General features: G+C 45.1%; 1 protein-coding gene across 2 annotated transcripts in view; it reads right to left on the minus strand.

The window, feature by feature from the left end:
• Nucleotides 1–2145: 2145 nt before the first annotated feature.
• LOC126469824 (uncharacterized) overlaps nt 2146–14426 on the minus strand; it is a 360459-nt gene continuing 348178 nt past the window's right edge. For both annotated transcript variants that reach the window (XM_050097110.1, XM_050097111.1), the window contains exon 4: nt 2146–3658. In XM_050097110.1, the coding sequence (XP_049953067.1) occupies nt 2903–3658 (756 nt within the window). In that variant the 3' untranslated portion in view covers nt 2146–2902. The remainder of the gene's footprint in view (nt 3659–14426) is intronic.

Genomic DNA, 14426 nt, shown 5'->3' on the forward strand with positions numbered 1-14426 from the left:
AATGATATAAACATTTATTCATAAATGGAATATTACTTTTTGTTAATTGTACAAAAACTACTGAATATACCTGGCTTTACCAGGCGGGACGTGTTTGACTGATAAAACCACAAATTCCAGTTGAAATGTCGTATATTGTTTGCAAAACGTTTCCTCATCGAGGATAGGTAAGAAACTCCAAAACAGCTCGGAAGATGTGTTTTTATAATGAGAATAGGTTATATTTAGCAGCATATAATTTAGGACATACACACGTAGAAGTTTATCTCAAATGCAATGTATCCACAAATCAAAATCTGGTTAGGTTTCTGTACTGTTATGTTAATATTTTCCTGTCTGCCTTTCATGACTGTAGCAGTATATATGCAGCGTGATTTTGTTAAATGAGGACAAACTGAAGGAAACGCCCCCTGAGAGGGTAAGAAGAGAAAAAAAAGCCATACGGACATTGGCTGGAAATGCGTTCCAAGGGAGGTACACTCACTTATAGATAGAGATAAAATAATTTTGACAGCTTATGCATAAATGATTGAAAGCATACATGAGAAAAAATAAAGCAAGTGGGAATGTCCTATACGTATTAGTGTTTTAGCTCCACACCTGAGAGGGCAGTGACCTGAAGCATTCTCATGTTGTAGCCATTTTACCCTTCATACCACCAATGGTACATCTTCCAGCAGAAGAGGCAGCATTACCTGCAGGAAGTGCAGGTATAACTCATCTGCGAGGCGTTGTGGAACCATGACTAGCCCCACAAGGTGGCCACTAATAACCGACACCCACACATTGAGGTTAAAGCGGTGTTGGCTCGCTGCCACCATACCATGGGGAATCACTGTAGCCACAGGTGGGTGTTTAAAGGTTGAAAGGTTGCGTCGTATGTAAGTAGGATGGCTGCAGAATTCCCAGCACTGTAGTGGCATGTGCAACGAAACAGCGGCAATACCGTCAACGGGGAGGCAAGTCAGTTGGTGATAAGGCCTGCACGCATTGTAAGTGGCACAGATGTTGGCAAAATGTCTTCTGGCTTACCCCATGCTGGCGGGCCAACTGCCTGGTGCTGATATTGAAGCCAGTATCTGAGATCTTTCATCCCCACCTTCAAGTGGGTGTACTTCCATTGGTACACATTTCCTGTAATATATCCCTGCGACTTTTTTTGCTGCTTATCGTGTCAGGAATCGTTTCTTGCAGTTTGTCTGCATTTAGCAAAATCACCCTCTATATCTGATGTATTTCACAACTACGGACATGTAACTCAAAGTAGCCAGAGACATTAAAGAATATTACATCACAGCTGACATTAGAGAAGTTTTGTATATATACTGGGAAAATGTGCTGAAGTGACATGAATTGAACCAAAAAAAAAAAAAAAACTATCATACCTGCCTATTCTCCCAAGATGTTTCGTACGTATTTCATGTGTCTTAGTACATCAGATATTTCCGTTACATGTACAACTATTTAATCGACAAAATATTTACTGAACAGAAGCAGACATGTACAGTGCGATAAACACTCAAATTAAATCAATTTGCAGCAGCATACACCTCATATCATCAACGGATGAAACAGAGATTTTCATTTCATTTAGACCTAATGGCAGCAATCCTAGTCGATTTATCTGTAGAGGATTTTTTTTGCCAGTTTTTTTAAACATTCCTTATCACTGCTGCCATTTCATCAGGAGCTCTACATTACAAATCAGCAAATTTTCTCATCTTAAAAAAGATTTTTTATGTAAACGAAACTGCTATTTACACTGTTTTCCTTAGTATGGCCAGAAATGACATAGTAGTTCTGTTTTCAAGGGAAAGTGGAAACCTCATTTAAGTACATGGCTAACTTTGCACTGGTGAAAGTCCCTCAAAAGAATCTTAAGCTGCCACATTTATTTCGTTTCACAGGTCAACACGGATTATTCATGCCTCTGCTCTGGTATATGAAGCATTTTTTTAATCCAAAGAGGTATCATAAAAGAATTATACAAGTGTATTCCATCCTTCGGGTCACTTCGTATGGGATTTTGTTTCAAATATCAGCCCATAATTAATAGATTTAGTGACTTTTATGTCATATGCTTGCTGATAATTTTCATACTTTGTAATGAACAGTTCCAGTTATTGAGAACATTTACAGATTACATAACATTAAACAAAATTTTATTAAGAAATTTAATTAAGTACATATAAATATAAAATATAATCACCATTTACAATTATTGCTCTGTATTTAAAAACAAACAAAATATCAGCAACAGAGTACAAGAAAAGACGACTTCGTAACATTCTGTAAAAAGGAATAAAAATGTCATATGCTTTTTTGACTTAAGTCTTTTTTAATGTGGCTCAACTTGACCAGAGTATCTAACAGTTTGTTCTAACAGAAGCCACTTAACAGCTATGTACAGTTCAAATACAATTAAATAATAATTAGAATAATAGGAAATAATATCTGAAGAGTTTCCGAAGGAAATATTTAAGTTAAAATTGGTTACATTTGTAAAGTCAATTATATATATATATATCTTATAAAGAAACCACACAATCTGTAACAGTAACAAAACAAATACATCCCTCAAGCCTATTTATCACTGCGTATTTGTATATAAATAATATTTTCTTATTGTTTGTGTTGGTTCAGTGCAGTTCTTTTAGGCACATCAAGATTGCAAACGTCCAATTATTATCAGTGATGATCTTCTGAAATAGTAGTGAATACGAAAATTATGCCGAGTTTCATGCACAGTGGTTGGCAACTCCCACACAGTATAATTTTGTTTCTAAAAATGAAATAAATAAAGCTTTAGTTACCTACGGGGTGACTATTTTGTGTGTGGTAGGTAAACTGTCCTCATAGGAATCATAGTATTACCTAAATGGTTGTGTGCTCCTGGACAGCGCTAATCCACTTTCCCAGCATTGTCACTGTCTTTCTCACTGGATGGGATGTAGCTCAGGTCCTCTCCGCCTGTGGCAGGTTTCAGCTGATCTGCGGAAACATCCAGAGTGGGGTCAATCTGGCCGTCACTTCTGTGCAGTTGTTGAGAAGAGTGGTGAGCACCTGCGCGATGTGGGTGGTGGTGATGCCTCGTGCCCTGGCCACCATTGTGGTGATGCTCACCGTTTTCCTCCTTCGTGTATGCTTTTTTGTGCTGAACATTGAGGATGTCGTGTTTAAACGTGTCTGTAGACTTCGAGTTTTCCTTTAGCTTATAGTATTTACACAGGGTATTCAGTTTTTCTTCTGTATAGTACTCTGCCATTTCGGCTTCTTGGAGTAAGTTTTTGATTGTTTCTTTTTCAAAATTATCTGTGCGTACATATTTGTCGTCCGATTCAGTTATGCTGTCCTGCCTTTCACCTTCCTCCTCGTTTTCTTCGTTGTCCGTGTTTTTCTTGATGAGGACTAGGACCCTCTCGTTCTCCGTCGAGTCTTGGTTTTCGCTGTCAGGAGACCTTTCTTCATTGCTCTCTACCATCCAGCCGAGGCTCGTTCGGCCATCGGTGTTTCTGTTGGGCGTTTCACCCTCCGGAGGGGACGGGTACTGAAGCATGCCATCCAAGATATCGTTCCCTGTGCTGCAGGTACTGCAGCTGCAGTTTTGAATTATCTGAACCATCTTCTCCATTGTTTTCTCTTGACAGGTCAGTGTGAACTGAAAAAGAGAAATATGCATGAGTAATTTCAGTGAAAGGGCGAAACATAATTTGTGATTTATATCGGAGTCCTGGCAATTCGACAATTTGTGTAAAACTCTGAACATAGTTAAGGAATAAACATTTGCGACGAACAGCATATTTTTGGTTCAAACGCTATCGATGAGTTTATAACCAATATTAAATGCAACGAAAACGAAGACAGAAATGATATTCGTATATTAAAGAAAGATTACGTAGTTTTGGCAGAGTATATTACAAGTCTAACAAACATTCTCCTTGAGACGCGTGCTTTTGGTTCACCAATGTATTCCTTAGGTCTCATTAGCACTGTGGAAGAAGTAAGGTATACGAAGAGGAGCAGCTGTATGAGACTAATTATACGGGTATTACTAATACACTCCTGGAAATTGAAATAAGAACACCGTGAATTCATTGTCCCAGGAAGGGGAAACTTTATTGACACATTCCTGGGGTCAGATACATCACATGATCACACTGACAGAACCACAGGCACATAGACACAGGCAACAGAGCATGCACAATGTCGGCACTAGTACAGTGTATATTCACCTTTCGCAGCAATGCAGGCTGCTATTCTCCCATGGAGACGATCGTAGAGATGCTGGATGTAGTCCTGTGGAACGGCTTGCCATGCCATTTCCACCTGGCGCCTCAGTTGGACCAGCGTTCGTGCTGGACGTGCAGACCGCGTGAGACGACGCTTCATCCAGTCCCAAACATGCTCAATGGGGGACAGATCCGGAGATCTTGCTGGCCAGGGTAGTTGACTTACACCTTCTAGAGCACGTTGGGTGGCACGGGATACATGCGGACGTGCATTGTCCTGTTGGAACAGCAAGTTCCCTTGCCGGTCTAGGAATGGTAGAACGATGGGTTCGATGACGGTTTGGATGTACCGTGCACTATTCAGTGTCCCCTCGACGATCACCAGTGGTGTACGGCCAGTGTAGGAGATCGCTCCCCACACCATGATGCCGGGTGTTGGCCCTGTGTGCCTCGGTCGTATGCAGTCCTGATTGTGGCGCTCACCTGCACGGCGCCAAACACGCACACGACCATCATTGGCACCAAGGCAGAAGCGACTCTCATCGCTGAAGACGACACGTCTCCATTCGTCCCTCCATTCACGCCTGTCGCGACACCCCTGGAGGCGGGCTGCACGATGTTGGGGCGTGAGCGGAAGACGGCCTAACGGTGTGCGGGACCGTAGCCCAGCTTCATGGAGACGGTTGCGAATGGTCCTCGCCGATACCCCAGGAGCAACAGTGTCCCTAATTTGCTGGGAAGTGGCGGTGCGGTCCCCTACGGAACTGCGTAGGATCCTACGGTCTTGGCGTGCATCCGTGTGTCGCTGCGGTCCGGTCCCAGGTCGACGGGCACGTGCACCTTCCGCCGACCACTGGCGACAACATCGATGTACTGTGGAGACCTCACGCCCCACGTGTTGAGCAATTCGGCGGTACGTCCACCCGGCCTCCCGCATGCCCACTATACGCCCTCGCTCAAAGTCCGTCAACTGCACATACGGTTCACGTCCACGCTGTCGCGGCATGCTACCAGTGTTAAAGACTGCGATGGAGATCCGTATGCCACGGCAAACTGGCTGACACTGACGGCGGCGGTGCACAAATGCTGCGCAGCTAGCGCCATTCGACGGCCAACACCGCGGTTCCTGGTGTGTCCGCTGTGCCGTGCGTGTGATCATTGCTTGTACAGCCCTCTCGCAGTGTCCGGAGCAAGTATGGTGGGTCTGACAGACCGGTGTCAATGTGTTCTTTTTTCCATTTCCAGGAGTGTATTTTGTTTATCACGCTCGATGGGCCGATTTTACCTGCGCCCGGAAATTATTGTCAGAGCGCAGCTACCGAGGGCTGCTCGAGGATCAAAACTTAACTAACGGAAAACGAAGTTCTGTACACTTCTTTTACACTCCATTTTTTGAATGCTATTTGGAGAATCGGTGTGGGTGCTGTTAGTAAAACCCTGTCTTGGAAATTTATTTGCAATCCCAAATTTTCCTTTCCTTTACCTTTTCACGACTTCTATGAAAATATTAATGAATACAATATACTTAGCATTATTTCGGATTATTTACAGCGTAAGTAACGTAAAATCTGAAAATAAAAGGAACAAAAAACAGTTTTCTTATAGGGACTCCATTCCACGACCCTCAGATTATCATCTGTACTTTTTCCGCAGAGCCAACCACAACCTGGAACGCAAATGGTTCATTTCCCGCACGACCCACGTCAAAAATATTTTTTTTCTAAACGCTTGGCCATCTGGATCTCCCACTTCTCTCACTTTCTTTTTTGGCCAAGCCCTGCATATAGCATACATTTGGACGAAATCTGTGATGACGAGCAGGCGCGGTCCCGTCGTTAGAAATTATCCCCAACGTTACTAGCATCTATTGGAAGAGATTGTTATTCACAGTGACCTACACTGTCCAGTTACATTAAAATGACCACCTGTCAGAAGTCTGAATAACCAGCCTTTGCAGCAAGACGTGCAGGAAGATACCGCTCAGATAAACCAAGGGGCTACCAACTGTGTCTCCTCAACGAACGTTCAGCCAACGTTGCTGCGTACGGGTCTCCGCTGCAGGCACCTGATTCATGCACCGAGGTTGACTGCTGTTCATCTGCAACGAACGCAACTGAACGTGCACTGAGTGGCAACAGATGGCCTTTTCAGGTGATCCACGTTTTATGCTCGATTAGACAGATGGCTGTTTACGCGTACGGCGTGAAACATCTGAAAGCGAACAGCGTGCGACAATCGCCGGTAGGGTCCAGGTTGGAGAAGGGAGCATTGAGGTCTGGAGAATGTTTTCGTGCCATCCCCTAGGAGATCTTGTCATTTTGGATGGCACAATGGATTAACACAAGTATGCATCTATTCTTGGGGACCGTGTCCATCCCTACATGTAGTTTGTTTTTTTGCCGCGCAGGATTAGCCGGGCGGTCTAAGGCGCTGCAGTCATGGACTGTGCGGCTGGTCCCGGCAGGGGTTCGAGTCCTCCCTCGGGCATGGGTGTGTGTGTGTTTGTCCTTAGGATAATTTAGGTTAAGTAGTGTGTAAGCTTTGGGACTGATGACCTTAGCAGTTAAGTCCCATAAGATTTCACAGATATTTGAACATTTGTAGTTTGTTTTTCCTTGACACGATGGCATGTGCCAGCAGGACAATGCAACGTGTCACATAGCTCGAAGTACACTGCGTGATTGAAAAACACCACAATGGGTTTAGTGTTCTCCCCTGGCCACCAAACTCCCCGGATTTAACCCCAAACGAGAATCTATGGGACCATCTCGATCTGGTTGTTCATGCCATAAATCCTCAGAAATCTAGCGCAGCTGTCCACGCCACTGGAGTCGGCACGACTCCCCATCCCAGTCGGTACCTTTTTAGGAAAGTTTTTTGAAACAACTGAGGATTTAAATCGTTACACGAGGTCGTATACCTCAATTCTGATAAGTAGTGTTACTTAAAATATGTTTTTAATAACTGTTAATTAACTAAACGTTGATAAAGACAGATCAATAATTCTTGCTTTAATATCACCGCCAGCAGACATCGAGTGGATGCAGATGAGCTGGTGTACATGGAGGGCGCACGCGAAGGGTGGCATGGCCAGGGCGTGTAGCGGTCAGTTGCGATAGGGCTGACCAACAGTTCGTACGTTGGTTCAAATGGTTCAAATGGCTCTGAGCACTATGGGAGTTAACTGCTGAGGTCATCAGTCCCCTAGAACTTAGAACTATTTGAACCTAACTAACCTAAGGACATCACACGCAACTACTCCCGAGGCAAGATCCGAACCTGCGACTGTAGCGGTCGCGCGGTTCCAGACTGTAGCGCCTAGGACCGTTCGGCCACTCCGGCCAGCGTTCTTACGTTGATTCCAACTACCTCGGACCTGGCCTTTCGCCTGCTGTCGTGCTCTGTTTCGGCGTACTAGTGTAAGTCGTTCGCGCCGGTCATGTTTGTGTTGATCTCCGTGCTGATCTCTACCAGGCGTTCGGACTCCCTGCTGCCCCCACAGATTGACTCGCACGTCGTGTTTCGTTCCGTTTTCCGGCGTTCAGATTCTGGGCTTCGTTATCGAGTCACTGTCGGCTCATACAGTTTCACTAGAGAACCTGGCAAAGCTTGGCAATTGCTAAATACACTAAGCGATCAAAAGTATCCAGACACCTCCGAAATCATACAGTTTCAATATTAGGTGCATGGTGCTGCAACTTACTGCCGGATACTCCATATCAGCGACCTCTGTAGTCATTAGACAGCGTGAGAGAGCAGAATGGGGCGCTCCACGGAACTCACGGATTTCGAACGTGGTCAGGTGATCAGGTGTCACTTGTGTCGTACGTCTGTACGCGAGATTTACACACTCCTCAACATCCCTAGGTCCCCTATTTCCGATGTGATAGCGAAGTGGAAACGTGAAGGGACACATACAGCACAAAAGCGTACAGGCCGACCTCGTCTGTTGACTGACAGAGACCGCCGACAGTTGAAGAGGGTCGTAATGTGTAATAGGCAGACATCTATCCAGACCACCACACAGGACTCGAACCTCCGGCGGGAGTGGTCGCGTAATCCGTAACACAGCGCCTCAAACCGCGCGACCAATCCGCGCGGCGCACGTGTTCATAATACACGGACTGTGGCTGAGAGGTTACACGACAATAACATCCGTGTAATCGACTGGCCTGCACAGAGTTCTGACCTGAACCCTACAGAACACCTTTGGGATGTTTTGGAATGCCGACTTCGTGCCAGGCCTCACCGACCGACATCGATACCTCTCCTCAGTGCAGCACTCCGTGAAGAATGGGCTGCCGTTCCCCAGGAAACCTTCCAGCACCTGACTGAATGTATGCCTGCGAGAGTGGAAGCTGTCATCAAGGCTAAGGGTTGGCCAACACCATATTGAATTCCAACATTACCGAAGGAGGACGCCACGAACTTGTAAGTCATTTTCAGCCAGGTGTCTGGATACTTTTGATCACATAGTGTGTGTAAGGGAATTGGAGATATGTCCTAAATTCCTACTCCCCCCCCCCCTCCCTCTGACATCTCCTCCTCTTCCCTCTCTTGTGCACTTCCTCCTCCTCTCTCCTCTTCTCCTCTTTCTTTGACCTTGAACTTGCTTATTGTTACTGCCAATGAAACCCTGATTGAGAATTGAAGCTGGCCGGAGTGGCCGTGCGGTTCTAGGCCCTTCAGTTTGGAACCGCGTGACCGCTATGGTCGCAAGTTCGAATCCTGCCTCGGGCAAGGATGTGTGTGATGTCCTTAGGTTAGTTAGGTTTAAGTAGTTCTAAGTTCTAGGGGACTGATGACCTCAGATGTTAAGTCCCATAGTGCTCAGAGCAATTTGAACCATTTTGAGAATTGAAGACGCTTAAAACAAATGGGAAAATCGGTTTGGATCATTGGTATACAGGGCATGAGAGACGTCTCTTGCTTCTGGATCTGAGGATAGTATCTTCAATGACAGTATTTTGCATAGTTTTATTCTGCAAAGGCCTAGGATTTCAAGGTTTCAAGTGATTCAGTCTCCATAGTAGTATTCTAATCGGAAGCCAATAAAACTATCGTGTTTTCCACTAAAACCGACTGTGAGAATGAAAACGTAACAGTACATTTTCGCAGCACAGCGTAACACATTTTCTTTCTCGCATACTTGTTTAAAAAGCATATAGCCTATGTCCGTTTGAATGTTTATTAGAGTACCATGTAAAAATCTAAAGTAAGAAGGTCAAGAACTTCTCGACAGTTTTGCTGACAACTTGTCCATATTACATATTATACACGAGGGCTATTCGGAAAGGAAGGTCCTATCGATCGCGAAATGGAAACCACTGTGAAATTCAAAAATGTTTTATTTGAAACAGTTCGCAAGACCTTCCACCTACTTTCCTACATAGTTGCCGTTCAGACATTTCTCGTGGCGTTGTACTAACTTTCCAATGCTCTCGTCACAGAAGGCAGCCGCCTGTGCTTTCCGGCTGGCCTACAGCTCGTTGTCTGTGCCAATATGTTGTCTTCATAGCCAGCGGTTCATGTGAGCAGAAACGAAACTCAGTGGGAGCCAATTACGGGCTATATTGTTGGTAATCAAGCACATCCCATCGAAAACGTTGCAGGAGCATCTTCATTGCCCCTGCAGAGTGCGGGTGGCAATTGTCATGAAGAAGGAAATGCATGGCAGTCGTGTTAGGTGGGTTGAATAGCTTCAAGCAAAATCTCTCACCAAACCCTCACACTTGGCAGGAGAAACTTGTTTCTATGCATCTTTACGTGCAAACTGTGCGCTCAAAACTGAAAAGAGCGACGTCACGCGATCGGCCGGCATACTAGAGACACTGTCCAACACATCTGTGCGAAGTTTCATTGGATTTTTACTGTCGTTTCCATTTCGCGATCGATCGGACTTTGCTTTCCGAATGATCCTCGAAAATATGTGCATACGAGGGCTATTCGGAAAGAAAGTTCCGATCGGCCACGAAATGGAAACCACGGTGAAAATGGTATGAAGCTTTGCACATGTGTGTTGGACAGTGTTTCTGTCGGTCGCGTACGTCGTTCTTTTCCGTTCTGAGCGAACGGTGAACACTTGAAGATGCCTAGAGATTAGTGTCTCCCGCCAAGTAGTAGCGCCTGGTGAGAGATTTCGCCTGATGCCATGCAGCCCACATAACACGACTGTCATACGGTTTCTTCTTCATGGCAATCCTTGGCCGCACTGTGAAGGGGCAATGAAGATGCTCTTGCAGAGTTTTCCATGGGAAGTGTTTGATCACCCGCAATACAGCTCGTAATTGGTCCCCACAGAGTTTTGTCTCTGGTCTCATGAACTGCTGGCTACGAAGACAACGTTCTGGCACAAACAACGAGCTGGCACAGGCGGCTGCCTGCTATGACAAGAGTATTGGAAAGTTGGTACAACGCTACGACAAATGTCAAAGTCGTAGCGAAGTGGCTGGCAGGTGTAGCCAATTGTTGCAAATAAACCATTTTTGATTTTAACAGTGGTTTCCATATCGCCTCCAATCAGAGCTTACTTTCCGAATAGCCCTCGCATTATATTAAGTTGGTGCATAAGTTCGAAGCGTTTTTCCATAAGTTTAATAAATACAACAAATACACATAACACAGACTTTAGTCATCAATAATATATTCTCCTTCACTATTTAGAACAGTCTGTCAATGTCAGGACAACTTATCGATTTCTCGACTAGGAATCACATAGTTTTGAGACGAAGAACTCGTCGATCCATTTTCGGAGTGAATTTCCTTGAAGGTTGTTCGATGGAGAGCGGAAAAGGTGAAAATCTGAGGGTCCAAGGTCAGGTGAATCAGGTGGGTGCGGAATTTCTTCTCAAGCCAACCCCTGTATAGTGTTTTATGTCAGTCTAGCAGAATGCCGGCGGGCGTTACCATGGAGCAGCATCACTTCACACAGTCTTCGTGATCTCATTCTCGGACAGCGTCTGCAAGACGCCTCAGTTGTTGGGAATAAATGTTAGCAGTGATGGTTACACTTCAGACAAGCAATTCGTAGTACACCACACCATCGCTGTTCGACCAGACACATAACATAATCTTTTGTGGATGCGCGCATGTCATAAAGACACCATTTCTGGTCAGCAGTAACGATGCAGGAGAGCAATGGTCGGTGTTGTTCACGAGCCCACTGATGACGAGCAAGCAGAGATGTACATATGGCCACCCACTCATGTTGTGGTATTGGCTTAAAGCATCCAGTACCCATATACTCGAGTTTTGAACCTTCACCATTGCAAGCAACCGTAGCACGATGATGGAATGTTCACAGTTCATAACATTCGCCATTTCTGCAGTACACGGTGGGTTAAATACGTTTACAGGATTTTCATCAGGTTCCGAAAGTCTTCCTGAACGAGGAGAGTCACTAATGTCAAAACTATCCTCCTTAAAACGAGAAAACTATTTTCTTGCCGTGCGCTGTCCAATGGCATTATTCCCATACACGGCGCAAATGTTTCTATCTGTCTCCGCTGCTGTCACCCCTCTGCTGAACTGAAACAGATGAATATGTCGGAAATGTTCCCATTTCTCCACTTGGCACTGCATTCTCTTGCATATGCAGCGCCACTCACAATCTCAAAATGACAACATGTAAACTCAAATAGCAACAGTGAACTAGAAATAAAAAATAAAAATCGATAAATAAAACAAAAACGCTAAGAACTTATCCACCGAGCTAAAATGTATTAAAAAATATAGCCTATGTCCATCAAGGTGTCTATATGGGAATGTCGTGTAAAAATTTTAATTAAATGAGTCAAGAACTTTTCCAGATTTTTGCCAACAACATGTCCCCTTGATATGGTGTATATCTATTTATACGCCATATGTATTTTAAAAAAATGTAGCCTACGTCAGTCCGAAAAATTATGAGAACATCGTGTGAAAATATGAAGTAGATCAGTCAATAACTTTTCAAGATTTTTGGTAACATCGATTTGTGTTCATGTAGCAGTAGAGATTTGTGCTGACAGCGACGGTTCGCAGTGTTGTCACGCCTTGTGCGTATATAAAACTCGCAATACCTTGACTAGACAAATCCAGTTTCAGTTTCATAATCCTCAGATCAAGAGAAATCGTTTGATATGCAACAAAATCTCTTAGAATTTTATTTTTCTAGTGATTTTTGTGTTTGTATGCCCATCCAGTCCCTATCAATATATGTTTTATAAACATGATTTGCATGCGAACAGAACCGGTAATTTTTGAGGGACTCCGTCATTTGGCCATCAGCTTAACTTAAAATTATATGAAACTTAATATCATTTATAAGGCTGGTCGTAATTCTGAAGTACAGCTTCTTTATTTTTATTTGTTATTTATAAAGTTAATAGTGACACAAATATAATATGATACTGCACTGCTGGACAACCAACGACCAGAAGATAGGTGTATCCACAGGAGTTGGAGATTGTACTTTGTTAGCGTAGGCTGGTATTAACGTCATTTGAAATAAACATAATGCTGTGTCCCTCCTACAAGAGAGCAACCTGAAGCCAGCCACACACCAGTGTCCCACAGGTGGCCATGCTACAGACATCGTCAGCCATAACAGGCAAAAGCGCCTGTTGCCAAACACCGATCTGCACTCGCCTCGTGTGTTGACAAACGTTCAAGACAACAACAGGCTGACTTGGCCACGGCGTCTGCGGCAGCGCCGTCAAGAAAGGCGCCAGCTCCACTCCCAGCAGAGCACGCTTCCACAACCACAGTACTATTTTCCTACACGACGCCACATACTCGGTAGCTGGGCGCGCCGTATCCATGTGCAGCGACAGTATTTAGGCCGGCATGCAACCACGGAATGGGGGTTGAACCCCTCTAGCATCCTCCACACCTACAACAAATCCTTAATCTGTCCCATCCTATGTTATGCCAGTCCCGCCTGGATATCCGCCCCCCCCCCCCCCTCCCAAATTCTATAAGTCCCTCCAGCACTCTGACTTGCCTTCTGTATACGCTTCCCGTTCCCCACTCAGATCCTCTACGATCTGATTCCTTTCCCCCATCTGCTCCTATTCCTTGAACATATCCTCTACACCTCCCGCCACCTTGATCCCCCTCATCCCTGGTTGCTCCTCTCCTCTCCAGCCCCCACCTTCACCACTGTGTCCCCCCTACCCTCCACCTCTACACCCTTCATCTCCTTTCCCAAGGTGTCTTCCGTCGACTCCCCCTCCTGGATGATGCCCTCTCTCCCTCCATTTATCCCTTCTATCAAGTGTGATCCTCATCTGCCCCTCCCTTCCTCTGTCCTTTTTACAGGCTCCCTCTCCCCCCTTCCATCCTGTTTTTTCCCCACCTACCCTCTCTCTGCCTCCCTTTTGCTCTCCCCTCCACTGCCTTTCCCACTCCCTCTAGCGTCCGCCCACCCCCCTTTTTTGCTATGTCCCATCCCTCCATTGGCTCCCCCCTTTTTTTCTTTTCCTCTCCTACCCCCTTTTCCCCTTCATCGTTCCGCCCCCCCCCCCCCCCCCATATGCCTCCGTGTCGCCTCTACAGTGCTGGTTTAAGTGAGTGTTCAGTGTTGTGCATCCTCCGTCAGTGTTGCAAACAGCCACCATACCGTCGCTAGTTGTGTTTTTATCTCATGCGAACAGAAACCAGACTGTTGCCGTGTTTTTTTAATTGTGCATGTCTCCTTCCTGTGTGTCTTCATCCGCATCGTTAATGCCGTGTTTTTGTATTTTTCGTTCCGCCAATTTCCACCATTTTACTGTTTTTAACGAAGTCACCGCCTTTTTATCTATTGTTTGTTGTCTCACCATTATTTATTTAACTTTTCTCTCAGCTGTAGAGCAACGTATTAAGCTGCTGTCAGCCCGTCCCTCCCCAGGTGGGAGGAATCGGAAATCAATAAAGGAAAAAAAAAGCACAGAATGGCAGTTCGGTCTCAGCTATCGAATCAGTTTTTCCTTCGAGGTCTCTGGCCCGGCGCCGATCACAGTAGAGGACTATCAATCACATCTCTCACTAAGGATCCATCGTCGAACAGGCGCCGTGCTGTGTTTAACCTCTAATTTCTACCGAGCTTACGGCAGTGACTACTTCTTAAGACTTGGCCTTACGCCAAGTAAGTGGACGTTGTCTTTCTTTGCCGAGGTCAAGACAAATTGTGTTATTAACTCTAGAACATTCCATGTGAATCTGGGCTTGAGCATT

Source organism: Schistocerca serialis, chromosome 3, assembly GCF_023864345.2.
Source record: "Schistocerca serialis cubense isolate TAMUIC-IGC-003099 chromosome 3, iqSchSeri2.2, whole genome shotgun sequence".
In the NCBI taxonomy this organism is placed as follows: Eukaryota; Metazoa; Arthropoda; class Insecta; order Orthoptera; family Acrididae; genus Schistocerca; species Schistocerca serialis.